This window comes from Lissotriton vulgaris, chromosome 8 (genome assembly GCF_964263255.1).
Source record: "Lissotriton vulgaris chromosome 8, aLisVul1.2, whole genome shotgun sequence".
NCBI lineage: Eukaryota > Metazoa > Chordata > Amphibia > Caudata > Salamandridae > Lissotriton > Lissotriton vulgaris.
In genome coordinates this window covers 511,883,959-511,901,697 of record NC_141696.1, presented here as the reverse complement: position 1 = coordinate 511,901,697, position 17,739 = coordinate 511,883,959, and the positions used below count along the sequence as shown (strand labels likewise).

At 41.6% G+C, this 17,739-nt stretch overlaps 1 protein-coding gene across 2 annotated transcripts in view; it reads right to left on the bottom strand.

Moving 5' to 3' along the window:
* Window positions 1-17,739, bottom strand: part of CTPS2 (CTP synthase 2) — a 1,454,337-nt gene that overhangs the window by 545,647 nt on the left and 890,951 nt on the right. For both annotated transcript variants that reach the window (XM_086934328.1, XM_086934329.1), the window contains exon 14: window positions 3,898-3,994. In XM_086934328.1, coding sequence (XP_086790454.1) covers window positions 3,898-3,994 — 97 coding nt within the window. The remainder of the gene's footprint in view (window positions 1-3,897; window positions 3,995-17,739) is intronic.

The following is a 17,739-nucleotide window of genomic DNA, read 5'->3' as shown; positions in this document are numbered from 1 at the left end:
ACGTACATATGAGCCGGTGAGGGATAAAGGTTTGTTTGAGTGGTAAATAGAAGGAAGGAACTGTAGTACATAAGGTGTTCTGCACAACGCTTTATTAAAACACATGGTTTTGCATCTAGAGATGCTAAGAAGCAGGGATCTGAACACCTACAGCAAAGCGGCTCCACAACTGCAAAGGACTGGGCACAAACCAACAATTAATCTGCCCCAAAGCCTTTAATGCTGCCCTAAGCCTTTAAAGCAGTCAAGCCCATCCAATACTAGCCAGATTGAATTAATAGTTCACCAAATGGGGTTTACCCTATCTGGTTCTCTATCTCTTGTTCACTCTAACTTTCTCTCTTCACTCTTTCGGTCTCTCTAAATTACCCAGTGGTGGTTGCCAATCAGTAGTTATAGTTAAGGTGGTGTTTCCATAGGAAATGTTTTATATAGCCCAAACTCGACCCGAAGATATCAGGTTTCAGAGCGCTTTACTGGCGCACCAGTTTCATTACAGATGGACACATTCATTTTTGTTAGGCCCTGGGAGATTAAGTGATTTGCCCAGAATCACAGGATGTTGAGCGTCCCTACTGAGACTCAAACCATGTTCACCAGGTGCGAGGTTGACCTCTCAAGCCATAAGGCTACATCCTCTCTGTCTCAAAACTTTCAAAAACAGAGCTCTTTTTTGATTCGCTCTGTTAGAAGGTGGTTCTGTCACTATGGGCCGCCCAGATTTTTTGCTTTTTGAGCACCTAATTGTTAAGCTTTTACTGTGGGGGAGTCTCATAATCTGGGCCTCACCCACAGTGAACCCATAATGAAGGAGACTGCATGGAGATTTTACAGGTGTACCCTTGGCTTGACTAGGCCGCTGTGCAGCAGCCATTTAGCACATGCAAAAACTAAACTGTTTTTACAATCAATTTGATACAAAATATATACATATGGACAATGGCAGCCATGCTCCTATGTGACATGCACCTATATACACACACACACCAGCATACATACAAACTTATACATATACACATAAAGTATACTTGGATGCTTTAGAGCACTAAAACTAGTGATTTAGAAAACCATGTTTTACACAGATGATGTCATACACGTAAAATAATTTCCAACATTTTTGGAAACTAACTATTTCCCCCAATCGTCTGCCCCTCTTTTAGGGGATGGGGCTGCCTACGTCCTCCTCCATTATCCCTGTCACCCTGACCAGACTACTGCCCACCATATTTAATGATCTGTGCTGGCATGAAGAGATCTATACCTTCAGAGCACTGAAAATTTGATGGGCAGCCATCATGTTTTATGCAGAAGCCCAGCAAACGTTTTCTTTTTTCAAAAACAAACTTTCAAAATGGGAGTTTGTTTTTTAAAACAAGATACTAATGACTGGCCTGAAGGGTTGTGTTTTTATTTTTTCTGTTTGGGGCTGCAAAGCTTCCCTGTTGGTCCCAAACAGAAACAAAATGCAACAGACCATATGTTCTAAACAGAACGGATGGTCTTTTGTCCTGACCCCGACGGACCCAACTCCATTAGGTCATTGTGTATGGTTATTGTCGACAGAGTCAGCAGGTGCAGGTGTGGGAAACATCACAATCCACTGACTGAATAAAGTGGACAGACTGTCAGTTTGGCTAACAAGACACTCTGCGACATTTGTGGCAGAGTACCCTATTGCCAAACTGTAAATGGAGCCCTTAGTCTGAGGGCCTCATTATGAGTACAGCAGTCCTCAGAACGGGTGCACTCGTAGTGGCGGTTTGACCACAGCAAGTCCGCCCAGGGCATTTTGAATGTGGCCTTCTGACCGCCAAAGGACCGCCGTCACTGGAAGGATCCAGGATCCTGCAGAGGTGGTGCAGTAATATGCTGGCAGTGCTACTTCAGCACCACCGAGCATATTACAAGTTGCCTGTCTGCTGTCCATTTCATGGTAGTGGGTCCGCCATCAAAAGGTTTGGTGACGAGGCAACCGGGCCCCCTGTCACTTCTGGGCCTGAGGGTGCATGCAAAGGGCCTAAACCCCTATAATTGCACCTCTGTTCCTGCATGGTATGGCATACCTGACATGGTGCATGCCACACAGTGCAGGAACATGCTGCCAGCACTGTAATGGCAGTGGTTTGCTGTTAAGGCTCTTCTATGAGCCTTAAACAGACACCTCTGTGAGACTGCTGCCACACTGCCCGCCCGCCATGGATTAAAGGCGTAATTTGGCAGGCGCACCACAGACTTGGTGGTCCTCCTGTGGGCGCAGTTGTGGAGGGCCCACAGGAGGACCTCCAAACTCGTAACCAGGCCCTCAGTCTTCAGTCTCTTACCAAAAAAATATATTTAGATAACGAAAGCAACAAGAAACTCTACGATACTTCACACTTACTCTTTTTTAATGGCATTCCCTTCACGAAAGATAATCAAACCTGAACATATGATTGCTCTCTGTGTCCATTGCTATTTATACCTTGCGAACAGCTGCTTCAAAAGTCTAAGGGCCTGATTTAGATTTCAGCAGATGTGTTACTCCATCACAACGGCGACAGATATCCTATCCACCAAAATATAAAACCCATTGGATTATACTTAGGTGGATGGGGTATCCAGCACCATTGTGATGGAATAACAGGTCCACCTGATTATGAGTTTGGCAGTGTGGGAGCGGGACGCCATGCCACCACCCTGCTCCTACACCACCAAACCTCACCGCTGCCCACCCTCCAGATTATGAGTTACCTTGTGGTATGGCGGGCGGTCCTTTGCCATTCCCACATTGATGCCTCTTAAAAATGTACTGCAATGGGAGCGCCAAAGCCCGTTCCTGTTTCATATGGACTGTGCAGTCCATGTCGTGTGGGAAAGGGGGTGTATGCCGACAGAAGTGCACACTAAGTGCCCCCTGCATGTATCCTATGGCCCTGAGGCAACATGGAGCCCTGTAGTGTCCCCTTTGTTTCCTCACTGCCAAAGTTTTCACAGCGACCTCACTGTGATAAAAACTGTGGCAGTGAGGAAACTCCAAATATGCTTGGCCGTGCTGCAGCAGCATGCCAATCATACTGAAGCTTCTGACCACAGCCAGGGATTGCTTATCCTAGGCAGTTGCAGCAGTTTTATGGCGGTCTGACCGCCTTAGTTGTAATATGGAAGTTGGACCACCAATGCGGCGGTCCCCGACTGCCACCACACCTCCAACGTAAGTTGGGCGGTCCCATGGACCACCAAACTCGTTATTTGGCCCTAATCAGGCCCTTAACTATCTACAGATTGTATGTGCTTCTTAAAACATAAAACTATATTGCTTCTGTCAGTTTATCAATGAATAAATGAATGAATATGGAATTTGACTCTTTCTTGTGGGGCTCTAAATTTACCACAGGCCCCACCTACAATCAAAAAACTCAAACACCCCCATGATTTATACTACATGATTATTTAAACATTTGATTTTACACACATAGCACACGCCAATGCAGCAAGTGCTGATACATAAAATAAAAATGTTTATAAACATTTCAATCACAACCTTTCACAATTTGCACCTGCATACTCTCTAGTTCAAATATAGGTTGATGTGTTTAGAAAGTAAACATGCAAAAATAAATGATCAATTCTTCACCTTCCACACTTCAGAAATGTTGTATGAAAGCCGCAACTGGGGGCATTGTTGAACGCATCTTGCTGTCACCAAAGTTCCATTTGTGACTTATGTTTGCATCGTATCACTCACAGGAGGCATTTTTAATTTCCAACATGACATATCAAATTTTTTATTATAACACAGGATGAACATGCATTCTGCAACAAAGACGCAGATCCTTAGCACTATATTTCAGGACAGACGCTTGCTCACTGTCTCTTAAAAAAATCAGCAGCAGACAGAGAACATATCAAATCACTCACTTAACACAGAGTCCTCCGTTTTAAACACAGTTCGTCTTTTCCCGAGTCTCACTGTATCTACCATTTCTCCCGGGTGATACTCTGGAATATTAATGACCTGAAATAAAAAATAACCATTACATAACAATATGTGCGGATGAGTTAAACATAATGAACAATACATTATAACTGATGTTTGTTGTGATACAACATGTACCTAAAGAGATATGGTCCAATTTATGAAAGGCCTGATTATGATGTCGGGCAGAAAGTCATCCGATAGATTGTCGGAGGCTTTCTGCCTGACTTTATAGTTTTCCATCTGACCGCTGTATTACGATACAGGCGGTGGAGAGAAACCCGCGGGGGAATTCCGCTCTGCTTCCGACAGGCTCTAGGAGCCAGTTGAAGTATTGGAAGGACAGATAATCCCAAAATAACCGTCTAGATTATGATGTTCCTTTCCCACAGTTTTTCCATGTCGGCCTTTCCGACATAGAAAGGCTATCAGAAAGTGACTTTGGGGGCCCCTAGCAGTTCCCCCTTACCCTCTGGCCCTCGGCTATGGGGTTTGGGGGGCACTTATTGTGCCCCCTAAACATCCCTGGAGCCTGCCACACAGTGCAAAGATGTTTTAAAAGTGTATATTTTCCATTGGGGCTGGAGCTGCAACCCGCAGCACAAGTTTCAATATAAATATACCCTTTCTGACCACCATGAAGGCGGTCCCATCATAATTGTAGAAGCGAGACTGCTGATTCATTGTCGGGCAGTCCGTTTTCACTATGATCGACCGACATTGTAATTAGGGCCAAAGTGTTTTCCATAAGAAAGTGAAATTTATAAATGAAATGAAAAATATTTAGATAGCGCATGGCTACCCATGGGGGCATCCCAGCGCTGGGCTGAGCAAGAGAGAGGAAGCAGGACGTTAGGGGAACAATAATTTCTTCAGCTGTTTTCGAAAGACAAGATGGCTAGGTTCCCTGTGAAGACACAGTGGCAGGAAGTTATAGAGTTTGGCAGCGTTATATGAGAAAAGCCGTCCACCGCTTCTGGCCTTCTTAATCCTGGGGACCTCATCGCGCGTAATTTCCCATTGGCCTTGTAGGGGCGGATCATGGCCGAGTTTATGGAAGAATACCAACAAAAGAGTAGCAGGGAGTCAAAATGAACTAAGTATCAACCTATTGTATGCCTCAAAAGAACAACCAACATAAATTACTGGTGTATGGAAAAACAACAATGGGACCACTCAGATCTTCAAGAGAAAAATTCCCATCAGTCACCATCCGATTCCGCCCTTCATCATCTGGGAACTGTCACTCTCAGAAACAAGAGGTACTCACAGTGGACCGGTCGGTTGTTAATGACCTAATCACACCTGCATAGTACTATGGTGAGGGGGAAAAAAACTCAAAGAGAGTTGTGTGGTGACTAAAAGCAGTGCTAGAACTAGTGAAGTGCTGTGTGCAAAAGTGAAGAGTGCAATATAAAATTAGGTAGGGAAGTGAAAAAGATTATTTATTGAAGAATCACCTCACTCCTAAGATAAAACCATGAGTGCGTTAGTGGTTTGAACAAATAACCACTGATGGTAAAAGGTCGACATGTTTCTGCAGACTTACAAGACCAAAAATGTATCCAGCTGCTTCCTCAGGACCAAGAACGCTACTGCTTTAAACATACAACAAAATATATCAAAAAAGGAAGAAAACAGATATCACCTGGATTCCAGTGAATCTATCCTTCTCCTGGCAATTTGGGCAGGAGAGAAAATCCCACCTCACCTGGCAAACAGCGCAGGTAAAACAGGGCACCGCTCTCTCCGTCGGTACCCCGGGCGTCCCTCTGGGCTCCCACGACAGCCCAGAGGGACGCCCGGGGTACCGACGGAGAGAGCGGTGCCCTGTTTTACCTGCGCTGTTTGCCAGGTGAGGTGGGATTTTCTCTCCTGCCCAAATTGCCAGGAGAAGGATAGATTCACTGGAATCCAGGTGATATCTGTTTTCTTCCTTTTTTGATATATTTTGTTGTATGTTTAAAGCAGTAGCGTTCTTGGTCCTGAGGAAGCAGCTGGATACATTTTTGGTCTTGTAAGTCTGCAGAAACATGTCGACCTTTTACCATCAGTGGTTATTTGTTCAAACCACTAACGCACTCATGGTTTTATCTTAGGAGTGAGGTGATTCTTCAATAAATAATCTTTTTCACTTCCCTACCTAATTTTATATTGCACTCTTCACTTTTGCACACAGCACTTCACTAGTTCTAGCACTGCTTTTAGTCACCACACAACTCTCTTTGAGTTTTTTCCCCCTCACCATAGTACTATGCAGGTGTGATTAGGTCATTAACAACCGACCGGTCCACTGTGAGTACCTCTTGTTTCTGAGAGTGACAGTTCCCAGATGATGAAGGGCGGAATCGGATGGTGACTGATGGGAATTTTTCTCTTGAAGATCTGAGTGGTCCCATTGTTGTTTTTCCATACACCAGTAATTTATGTTGGTTGTTCTTTTGAGGCATACAATAGGTTGATACTTAGTTCATTTTGACTTCCTGCTACTCTTTTGTTGGTATTGTTCTCAGGGACTGTAGCACGTTGGGGTCATTAAACTGTCCCTTTAGACCCTCCCCCCGTGTTTTTTGACCGAGTTTATGGAAGGCCTGATCCCTTGCAAGGATTTATGGACAATGCACAGAGCCTTGAAGCTGATTCTTTCCTGCACCGGTAGCCAATGAAGGGAGTGAAGTGCAGGTTTTGCAGAATGGCGATTAGAAACTACCATCAAAAGTCTGGCCGCACAGTTTTGTATGATCTGGAGTTTCGTGACTACTGCAATTTGGGCACCAAGATATAAGGCGTTTCCATAGTCTATACTGGAAAGTACGAGTGATTGGATTCATATTTTTTTGGCCTGGAAAGGGAGGAGAGAGAGCTCTTTGCGGGCCATTCCGAGCAGACCATAGCAAATGGCCACTGTCTTCCTGGCCTGCACCCTGAAGGTCAAGTCGTGATCTAACCAGATGCCCAGGCTCTTTAGCTTGGTCTTAGGGTCCGGTATTGGGCCCATACAAGCTGGCCACATGGTGCTGGATTTGAATCTTAATGTATTGCCCAGGATCATGAGCTCCGTTTTTCCACTGTTAAGCTTAATAAGTCACAAACAGATCGATTTTTGTCTAAATTCATTTCAGGTCAATTCATTAAAACTGTAAGTCCCAGAACTTTATCCCTAAAATCAGGATTTGCGGACATTCACAGCCCACAGATGGAAATTACCCCCAGATGCATCAAGAACCCATTTTGCTATTCCTTAATAGCGAAAAATAACGATTCACTATTAAGGAATAGCAAAATGCAATTAAGGAATACCTCCCCATTCATTTAGGAATGAATGGGAAGACATTGTCAATTTGCGAATCACAATTAGCAAATCGCAAATTGAGAATGCTATTTCAAGGGTGCAGGGGTGTCCAAAGGACACCCTGTTGCACCCCTGAAATTGATCTGTGCACATATGTGGCGCACACAAATGCCCTTAGGGCATGTGTGTGCTCAACATGAAACTTTGAAAAATGCACTGTAGTGCATTTTTCAAAGTTTTTGCAAATTACCATGAAGGTCAACTTCATGGTAATTTGCGAGCCATATTAGCGAAATCGCTATTTTTTAAACTTATATGCATTGCATTTAAGGAATCTCAATTTGAGATTCCATAAATGCAAGTAATCTCAATTTTGCAATTTCTTATTTTACGATTCATGCATTTGGGATGATGCATACCAAATGCACAAATACCGGTCGCAAAGGGGCAGATTCTCAGAATCTGCCCCTTTGCGAGCGGATTTGTCCTTGATGAATCTATGCCTATGTGCCACAAAAAATCTGGGTTAACAGTGGATTTCAGCAGCAGTAAAATTAGGGGTGTAGTGAAATTTTGTAGAAGAGGGGCTGTTTGATGGTCATTAGGAAGATAAAAAAATTAAAACAGTTGTAACTTTCTGGTTATTCAACATGCTTTCCTGTTATATAGGACACACAATACCAACTGAATAATGAATTTTATGGCTTTCTCATGACACAATGTATATGGTATATCCAAAAAGAAACTCCTCAATGGCTTTCAAGAGAATGAAAATGCAATTTCAGAAAGGTGCCTTGTTCTTCCCATTTAAAAAGACTATCACACGATCTTTAGTTTTATGCTGATGCAGAACAGGTTAGAAGTCGACAATCCGAAAAACGTATTTGCTTACAAAAAAGGAATAAAGATTGTCCTTCTATAAATTTTCCTTTTACATGGCGGCACAGTAAGCAGTTTGCAAATCCTGACTGTATGAGCTTTATCAGATCTTCGTTGAGACTGATTAAACAGACATATAGCAATGATTAGTAACATTTCTGAAAGAACCTTTCTAGCACAATCCAAATATAGTTTTACAGAACCGCCTGTAACACTGGGATACATGAATAGAGAATTACATATCTTGTAATATGTAAAACATTAGTTCAGTTTTTCAGAACATTAAATAAGTACTGTGAACTGAAAGAGATGCTTTGAAACCATGTATTGTATAGCTAAATCCTCTGAAATTTGAAGGATTGCAAAATTGTCTCAAAAGTAGGAAACTGTCTGATATTGAGTGGAATAGGCAAGGACATAAACTGTTCCAACTTCTATAGATAATCAATTCATTTAAATGTACAATTGCTTTCTAAATCAAACGTTATTAGAAATCTGACCTATACTATACATATCTTAATGTAAGAATGTATATCTGTGGAATGTACCAAAACTGTTTGCCTCCTGCAAACTGTGTGAATACAACAAAAAGCTAACTCTTATTACAATTTCAGTTGACTCCAGAAAAATGGTGAGAGTTGGCCTCGTAGAAGGAGATAATTGCAGTAGATGTAAGGTACAACACGCAGGATATCAACACACAGTTTTGGAATGTTCTGTAATTAAGAACTGGTAGAATGAGATGCAACCCAGGATAGGTCTGGTTATGAAGACTAACAGAAGCTGTCAACAAAGGACTTTCTATTCAATGGCATTTCAAAATAGCATAATTTAAATTATAGAATTAGCTCTGGTAACTAGAGGGAATAATGAAGTCTCTAAATATCGTTTTGGAAATTGGAAGTGTTTATTCAAAGCAATAATGGAAACATGGCTTATGGCTATGATCAGCTTAGGACAAGGAAAAAATTACTTATAAACAAAGAAGTCAAGGTGATGCATTTGATCCCATCTAGAACATATCTTATACCTAAACCGTATGTGAAAATATACCTAGGGCTTGATTTCGATGTCACGCGGAAAGCCATCCGACAGCTTGTCAGAGGCTTTCTGACCGGCATCGATTCCATTCTAGACTTCGGTTTGGTAAACTTGCCACAGTGAATAAAAGTTGTCTAATGTAGCAGTACTGCAATTCTTTACTGGCCAGCAAATTGCAGCCTCCGACCGCTGCGCCACCGCTGTGGGATCACGGATCCCCCGGCAGGTGCAGCAGTCCTGTAGTGGTCCCACTGCCGCACTTGAATACGGCAGTCGGACAACCACTGAGGCGGTGTGCTGACCGCCAACGCGACTACGGGGGTCCATAGACGTAATCGGGCCCAAAGTCCATAACCAACAGATATATATTTTTGATTTTTATTTTTCAGAGCTATGCACTGATTTACTTAAACATGTGTTATGCAAACAAAAGTAACTTTTTTTGGTTAAAGGTACAGGTATATTTTCTCCAGTGATACAGCTACTATAAAGTAGGTTAGGTTTAATAAGCATGGGAGGAATAAGAAATTGTGCTGTAATATCACCGGCCTTGGAGGTCGCACATTGGCCTCATTTTGAGTTCACGTCTGATTACTTAAAGTACTTAAAGTAAGCATGGAAAGTATTATTTAAGGCTTAGTCTATGCCATCGATTTGAACAGAATTATGCTATCATCTTTGACAGTGGTAAATAGTTGGTTTTAACTTGAGCTGTAATCGGATTCGCTATTATCGTGTAGTCACTTTGCAGCATTTGTTAAAGTATGCAAATGAACACCATAAAAAGCCATCACAGAATCCAAACCTTGGTTCAACGACAGCGTAAATGCTGACAGACGCAGAATGAGATTAGCAAAACGCGCTTGGAGATCCGCTGATCTACTAAAAATTCTAAGACTAAAAAGGAGTAGATCCAACAAATTCATCAGAATGGCGAAATCAACCTTCTTCAAATCACAACTGGACAAAGCCAAAACTCGCCCGAAAAGGTTGTTTGAGCTGATTAACTTATATACCAATAACACTCCTGCTCAATCTCCTCTCATCTCTTGCCCTCTGCCAAACTGCGATGACGTTGCCGACTTCTTCCTTGAAAAGGCGAGTAAGATCAAATCAGATCCAAAGTCTGCCCTGACCAATCTCTCACCCTCTACTGACTTCTCCTTACCCTTGTACGCTCCTACTCTGCCCTGTCATTCCACTAAAAACAATGCCTCGGAGTCATTTCACACCCATCAACGACACTCCCATCTTTAGCATTCTCTCAACCCTGAATCCTTCAAATCACTTCAATGATACCCTTCCCCCCAACTTCTTTAAAGAAATGATATGATCACTAGTCCCATTCTGGTCCAAGATCATCAATTCATCTCTCCTGCAAGGTGTGTTCCCTGACTGCCTAAAAGAGGGCCTAGATCTCCCCATTCTCAAAAAACCACTGCAGAGTCTGAAGACTTGACTAACTATCGGCCAATCACAAACATCCCTACCCTGGCAAAACTACTTGAGAAATGTGTACACAAACAACTGCACAAACACATTGAGCAATTCCAACGGCTTGACCAATTCCAATTGGGCTTCCATCCCGGACACTGCACTGAAACGGCCATCACTCATATAGTGGACGATGCGCTCACCCTGCTTGACCAGAGCGAGTCTTGCCTACTCATACTACTTGATCTCTTATCAGCATTTGACACTGTCAAACATGATAATCTACTTAGCCTATTGGAATGTAGGATCGGGCTCTCAAGCATTGTTCTACCATGGTTTGCCTCTTTTCCCAACAATAGAACTCAGAGAATCAAATCTAATCAAAACCTATCCAACTCCAGTCCCTGCTCGCTGGGTGTGCCCCAAGGGTCATCAATCTCCCCCACACTCTTCAACCCCTTCATAGAACCACTCAATGTACTCCTCAAAACCTCAAACATCCAATATCACAAGTATGCGGACGACACTCAACTGTACATGAAATCGCCTCCCCTGAAGATATCAAGTCACTCAACGCAACCCTCCACAAAACCCTTAATTGGCTAACTACTAACCACCTCAAACTAAATGCCCTTAAAACGGAATTCCAATTAATTTCTCCCGGTAGACAAACCACAATTGTTGAGAAATAGATTAAAAACCTCTCAGCTCTGAACTGCAAACCTCACATCATTGGTTTCACGAAATCACTAGAAATTGTGCTCGATAAGAACCTAAACATGCAGGATCACATCAGAGCATATACCAAAGGAGCGAACTACCAACTGAGCATCCTAAACAAACTCAAACCCTACCTTCCCCAAGATGACTTCACATCTGCTGTGCAAGCACTAGTCATCTCCAGGCTAGAATTCGGCAGTGCTACTCTATGCGGGGTTTCAAAACTCAGTTCAGCCCCCCTTAGAGCATCGCTGAATGCTGCGACTAGTCTCATCACTGGCTCTAAGAAAACCAACCACATCTCTCCGGACCTGAAATCGCTCAACTGGCTTCCGCTTGAATCAAGGATCCAGTTAAAAATTGCATCAATGACTCATACTCCCCTTTACTTGGCAAATATGCTCGAACGATCAGGAGCCTCCCAGCCCTCTAGGAGCACCACCACACTACTAATCAAGCCGAAGAAATTTAAACAAACAAAAACCTACAATCATACATTCTCTGGAATAGCCCCTAGAATATGGAACTCCCTACCTGTGGAAACAAGACTGATTCCCTCAACATTTGCCTTCGAAAGGGAAGTGAAAGTTGAATACTGCACTGAACTAGAAGTTTCGCTCCTTTTGTCTCCTATCTTGTTTTGCTCTTTATTACACTACCTGGTACTTGCTACGACTTCAGTGTCGCCCGCTAATATATTAATGTGTTCCTGATATATATTTTGATTTTTTTTCTCCCACAGCTTTTTACCTATATTTACTTATGTCTTCCTCAGCTCGTATGTAAAGCGCTCTGATACCCGCTTGGCATGCTCCCGCTATACAAAACTTTAAAAATAAAAATATACCAACACAACAAAACAGAATAACAACAAAATAACAACACAATTACACACTGCAACATACCAAAACTACATAGCATCCAAACAAACACAACAGGTAATAATCCAACTCAAACCTACCACAAATACAATAAAATGCAACACAATAACCCAATACCATAGAAAAACACAAAACATATCACAGTTTGACAAGCCACAACAACACAACACAAAAACTGTAGCACTAGGCAATAATGGCACAATACAGTAACACCACAACAACCCAATATCAATCCAACACAATTTCATTGTTGTTTTGTTGTGTTATGCTGTGTGGTTGCTTTGTTTTGTTATATTATGGCACTGTGATGTTTTTGCTGTGCTCATATACCTGTGTGTTACAACTGTATCGTGCTTTGGTTGATTGTTGGCTTGTTGTTGCCTTGTATTTATACATTTAATTTTCTTGTTTGTTGTGTGTGTTAGATTCTACCTTGTTCTATTGCACTGTTTTGCTCTGTTGGATGTTAATATTGTGTTATTGTATTCAACTGTTGTTGTGTTATTTTAGTGTCAAAAAAATGAGGTATGGTGAGGCTTATTTGCTGAAATTCGCCAGTTATGATGTGGAAAGCACATAACATGACATAACTCATGGTCGACAACCATGTTGCTCTCAAGTTAACTGTTTTTCTATCTATGCTGCTGGCAAATATGTTTTTTGTTCAAGGCGGACAACTGAGTTAGATCATGTTGTGCCATGGCCACTCAATCCCTACTGTGCAAGGCATTCCACTGTGTGCAGAGGATTTGCGACCAGCATCAAAATCAGGGCCTATATATTTTTGTTAATATATGTTTTTCAATTTTAATTTGTATTTACTGTTAATATTATTATAGAATTCTTTAAATGGTTTAAAATTGTTTTCATATTCTGCAAAATATCTGTATTTATTGATATACTCGAAGTATTAAGTAAACTATTTGTATGTCTTAATGTTAATATTTGAATTAAGTTACACATATTTGTTGGTGGTATATACGTTTATTAATGTAAATTTTATGTTATTGCTAATACTTTAAATGCAATTTAAAGGCATTGTCCTACGTGGGTGATATTTATCTAACGGATGATGACCTTGATGAACACTTGAACAGAGTAAATACCATAATATTGGGATTTGCCTCTGAGGGCTACAAATGTAATTTAAAAAAATCAAAGATAGCCCACCTCAATGTCTTTTTTTCTGGGATATGATCTTTCAAGTGAAAGGATAAGCTTAGCAGCTAACTTTTTAGAAAAGTGTGCAATACTACAACCTCTAAAATCATTACAAAATAGTTGCAGGTCAATCAGGATACACCTACCTAACATATAATGAAGGTAAAACAGTACCAATAGCATACAAATCACATTTGTACACAAATGCTGAGATGTGCTTTGCATCAACAGAAATGATTCTTACAGCAGTACAGACGGCTGTAGTGAGAGAAAGAGCACTGGCTCAGGGAAAGTGAATAATTGTCATAACCCTAGTACCGGCCTTAGAGGTTGCTACAAAGGCTAGCGTTCCAAACGCTAAAGCCTTACATTCAAGATGGATACAATGGGCAAATTCTCTTACTGCAACAGATGTAGAATACAGGTACGACCCAAATCTCAAAACAAAGGCATTCCTGCATTACAAACAAGAATATCCTCTCCCTAATGATATATTGCCTCTAGATCAGTATGAATATATAATTTACACTGACAGATCCGCTTAGCCGGCCATTGGGAGTAAACAGCAATCCAGCGCTGCATGCGCAATCGTTAAAGGGCGCATGCAGGATAGAAAGTTTCATCCGAGTTGTACAACAACCCAGGCTCTAGGAGACTGCATGGTGCAGCTGGCAGAATTAAAAGCCCTGTTACTGGCACAGGTAAATATGGATCGAGAATTCCCCAAACAAATAGTGTGTGATTCCTTTTACTCTGTACAGTCATACAATGAATACTTACACCACTGTGGACAAAATGGGTTCAAAGATGCGAAAGGTGGCACAATTAAGCACAAAACGCTAGGGGAACAGGTAGTGAAGTTGAAAAACAAACTACCAAGGGCTAATGTGATACACACACTAAGTCATCAACGTGATGGCGTTCACATTGAAGGGAATTCATTAGCTGAGGAAGCAGCAAAGGGGGCTGAACGCACAGCTTCCATAGGTGCAATCACTCATTCAAAATCGAGAATAGACGGTGAGATTATGGTTGCAATTACTGCTACACGCAATAAAACGGCACTACCGAAAAGATTTCTACTCAAATACTCCAACAAGTTAGATGCAAATAACGTTCCATTTGCTCAGATTCCTGTAGAGGAGACAGAGTAATACCAAATATGGATCGCAGGTTAGGGTTAATTTTAGCAGCACACAAGGGTATAGGTTCTGCACAAGCAGGAGTTACGGCGACTGTTTCCTTACTGAAACAACACTACTGGTGGCAAGGATTAACAAAGCAGACTAAGGACTATAGGCCCGATTCACAGAACTATTCTGAGACAAAAATCCTAACTTACCACTTTTGGTATTCACAGAAGGCATTTAGTAGTGGTAAAGTTAGGATTTTGTCCTAAGTTTGACTTTACACAGACTTAAGACAAACTTAAGACAGACTTAAGACAGACCTAAGACAGACTTAAGACAAAATCCTAACTTTACCACTACTAAATGCCTTCTTTGAATACCAAAAGTAGTAAGTTTAGGATTGTTGTCTCAAATTAGTTCTGTGAATCGGGCCCTATGTCTTAAAATGCAACATCTGTCAGCAGATGAACGGCTCCACGCAACACTTCCAGCGCAGACACCATTATTAATATCAGACAAACCACATGCATGTGTTTATTTGGACCACTACATCCCCCTACAAACAGATGGGGCCTACAGGTATATCATGGTTGCAGTAGATTCCTGCTCTAGATTCCTGATGGTGTGACCCCAGCGCTCGGCTGACGCTCTAACTGTTATAAAATATTTGCGCGTCTTTATAGGGGCATACACTATTGGGACATTACATTCAGACCGTGGCCCCGGGTGCAGCTCTAGGGCTTACAAGGAAGCCATGGGAGGTTTGGGGGTAGCATTGCGGTACTCCTCTCCGTACCAACCGAATGGGAAATTCTGTAGTGGAGAGGAAAAACCAGGACTTAAAGCAGTCTTTAACAGCTAGGGTATTAGGCTTGGGTGAGAGTTGGGTAAAACATTTGTATGGAGTTCCATGAGCATTGAGTAATATCATATGCCAAGTGTTTCTCTAGGGGGTGTCACTACTTATGAGGTCCTATTTGGTTTGAGAATGTGGGTTCCTGATCTTGATTATGAAGGCACAGTTGCAGATTAAAATCCTTTTGACATCCATAAACGTTTGGCTGTTTTACAGGAGCTAAATGAATCCTGGGCACTACAAAGCAAAGTCCAGGTAAAGTGGACCGCTACTGGGGAAGTTAGGTCAGTCACGGCAAGACCTGTCTAGGTCCCTAAAGTTGGGGATCTGGTCCGAGAGAAAATTGCGGACAAAAAGAAATTTGAGCCATCATACAGAAAGCCTGTACTTATCCTGGCCATTGAAGGGAAAAGAACTGTGCTTCTTTCGACTCTTGCCGGAAAAAAGGAGAAAAGGTTTGTCTCAATCTACTTCATCAAACCACACTATGTGGCAGATACAGAAAAATAGGCCTCGTGGACTCAAGAGTAGCCAACGCCCTACTCTCGCTACTACAAGAATAGAAAGACTCATCACGTTTGAAGTGTCCCCTGCACAGAATGATGGACCATGCAATAATGCCATGGAACTCGTTCCTCTTGACATTGTAGTTCATTATCAGAATCAAAATCAAAATGAAAGGCACATTTCAATTCAACCAAACAAAGATATCTACATCAACGTGCCTTAACAAGAGCAAGCTACAGTTTCCACAGCACCTACGGAAATACCGAAAATTGATTGAACTGCATCTGACTACCTTATAGAGTTTGATACGTTTTCTTTGGATCCAGGTGAACATGACACGATGTCAGCTCAAGAAACACGCACCAAGCAAATTAAAGATTTTCTGAACTTTCTTAAAAAGACTTCCCTGGTATCACCTTGAATAGAACTCCGGGTAATTACCGGGATACTTTTCTTTCTTTTTGGATAGTTTTGGTAACTGTTTTTAGCATGCTTATAAATGGAACTTACCTTCGACAAAGCTCTGCAGCTCAAAAAGTGAATCTGATTTTGAAACCTCACCTATCATCAAATTGTGAACAAAGAGACTTGTCATCAGTGAACATTACAGCAGTTCCTATACCTGATGGTATAGTATGGGACAAGACTGATTATGATACATTTGGTCTGATCGAACTTAAAAAAATTCCACATTTCTTTAAAATATCATTGAGTGATATCATTACCTCCAGTACATCCTCCTATAATTGGGAATATGAAACTGTAAGTAGTATGTTGCCTGATTTAGAAAAATCTGCTGCCTTTTCTAATAGTGAAATGATGGAAAACACATCAGATTTTGAAACAATGTATTGCTATCAACATTATGGTTATCATTTTCGGCATAAATCTGCTAATGCCAGAAATGTTTTCACAAACCACCAATGGGAACATTGGCAAACACCTCTGAAAAGCAGTTCAAAGACATTTGCACTGAAATGTCAATATTTTTAAGGGTTTAACACGTCAGAATCAGCCTGCACAAACACCAGCAAAGAAAAATATGTGGACAAACACCAAACAGATTTATTCTGCTTCCTTTGTTGTCCAGTTGTCTGAACAAGGTTTGGACTTATGGAAAGACACTAGACTTTAAATCTGTCTGGAGTACTAGAGACTGGCAGGTCCAGGGAACAGAAGCGCTATTTAGAGCATGCCTCATTCCTCAACAAATTATGTTTTTGAATGAAACCGTGCAACAAACGTCCTGTCTCAGAATAGCCAAGAACAAAGATTTGAATACCTCCAATGCCAACACCATCACATATCCGAAGGAAATATAACATCAGACGGAGGGATTACGTAAGAAGCGATTGTGCCCCCGGTTGGAAGGAATAGTTGATTTGGCCCACAGACACCAATAGATGTAAGGAAAGATTCATGGGTAATCCAAAGGGTTTAATATCCACAGGCCAGATCCATGCTATGTACAGAGAGAACATCCAGGGGTAGTGGCATCAGACAGTGTTGGGAAGTTATGCCTCGACTGGCTAAAAACCTCGACACTGTCGCAGGTGAAACAACACTTATCCTTACTTACAAAGGATCTGGATCTACAGGATTTTTTATCAGGTGCTACCTTATGAGGCAGATATAGGGACTATTATTTATACCAGGCTCCATCTATCCGTCTGCAACACGACGATTACAACGCTGCCATTCTGTTTTGGGAACGCTTTCTGAATTGGCATACTTTATTAGTTTGGATATACCTGTTTTTTCCGATTGAAGCTCTTTTACCGCACACACCTTAGTCATTCCTGGAACAATCTTGATAGTGCCTTTTAAAAAAAAAAATTGTGAGGGGGTGAATAACTGGTTCACTAACTTATTATATGCCCTCA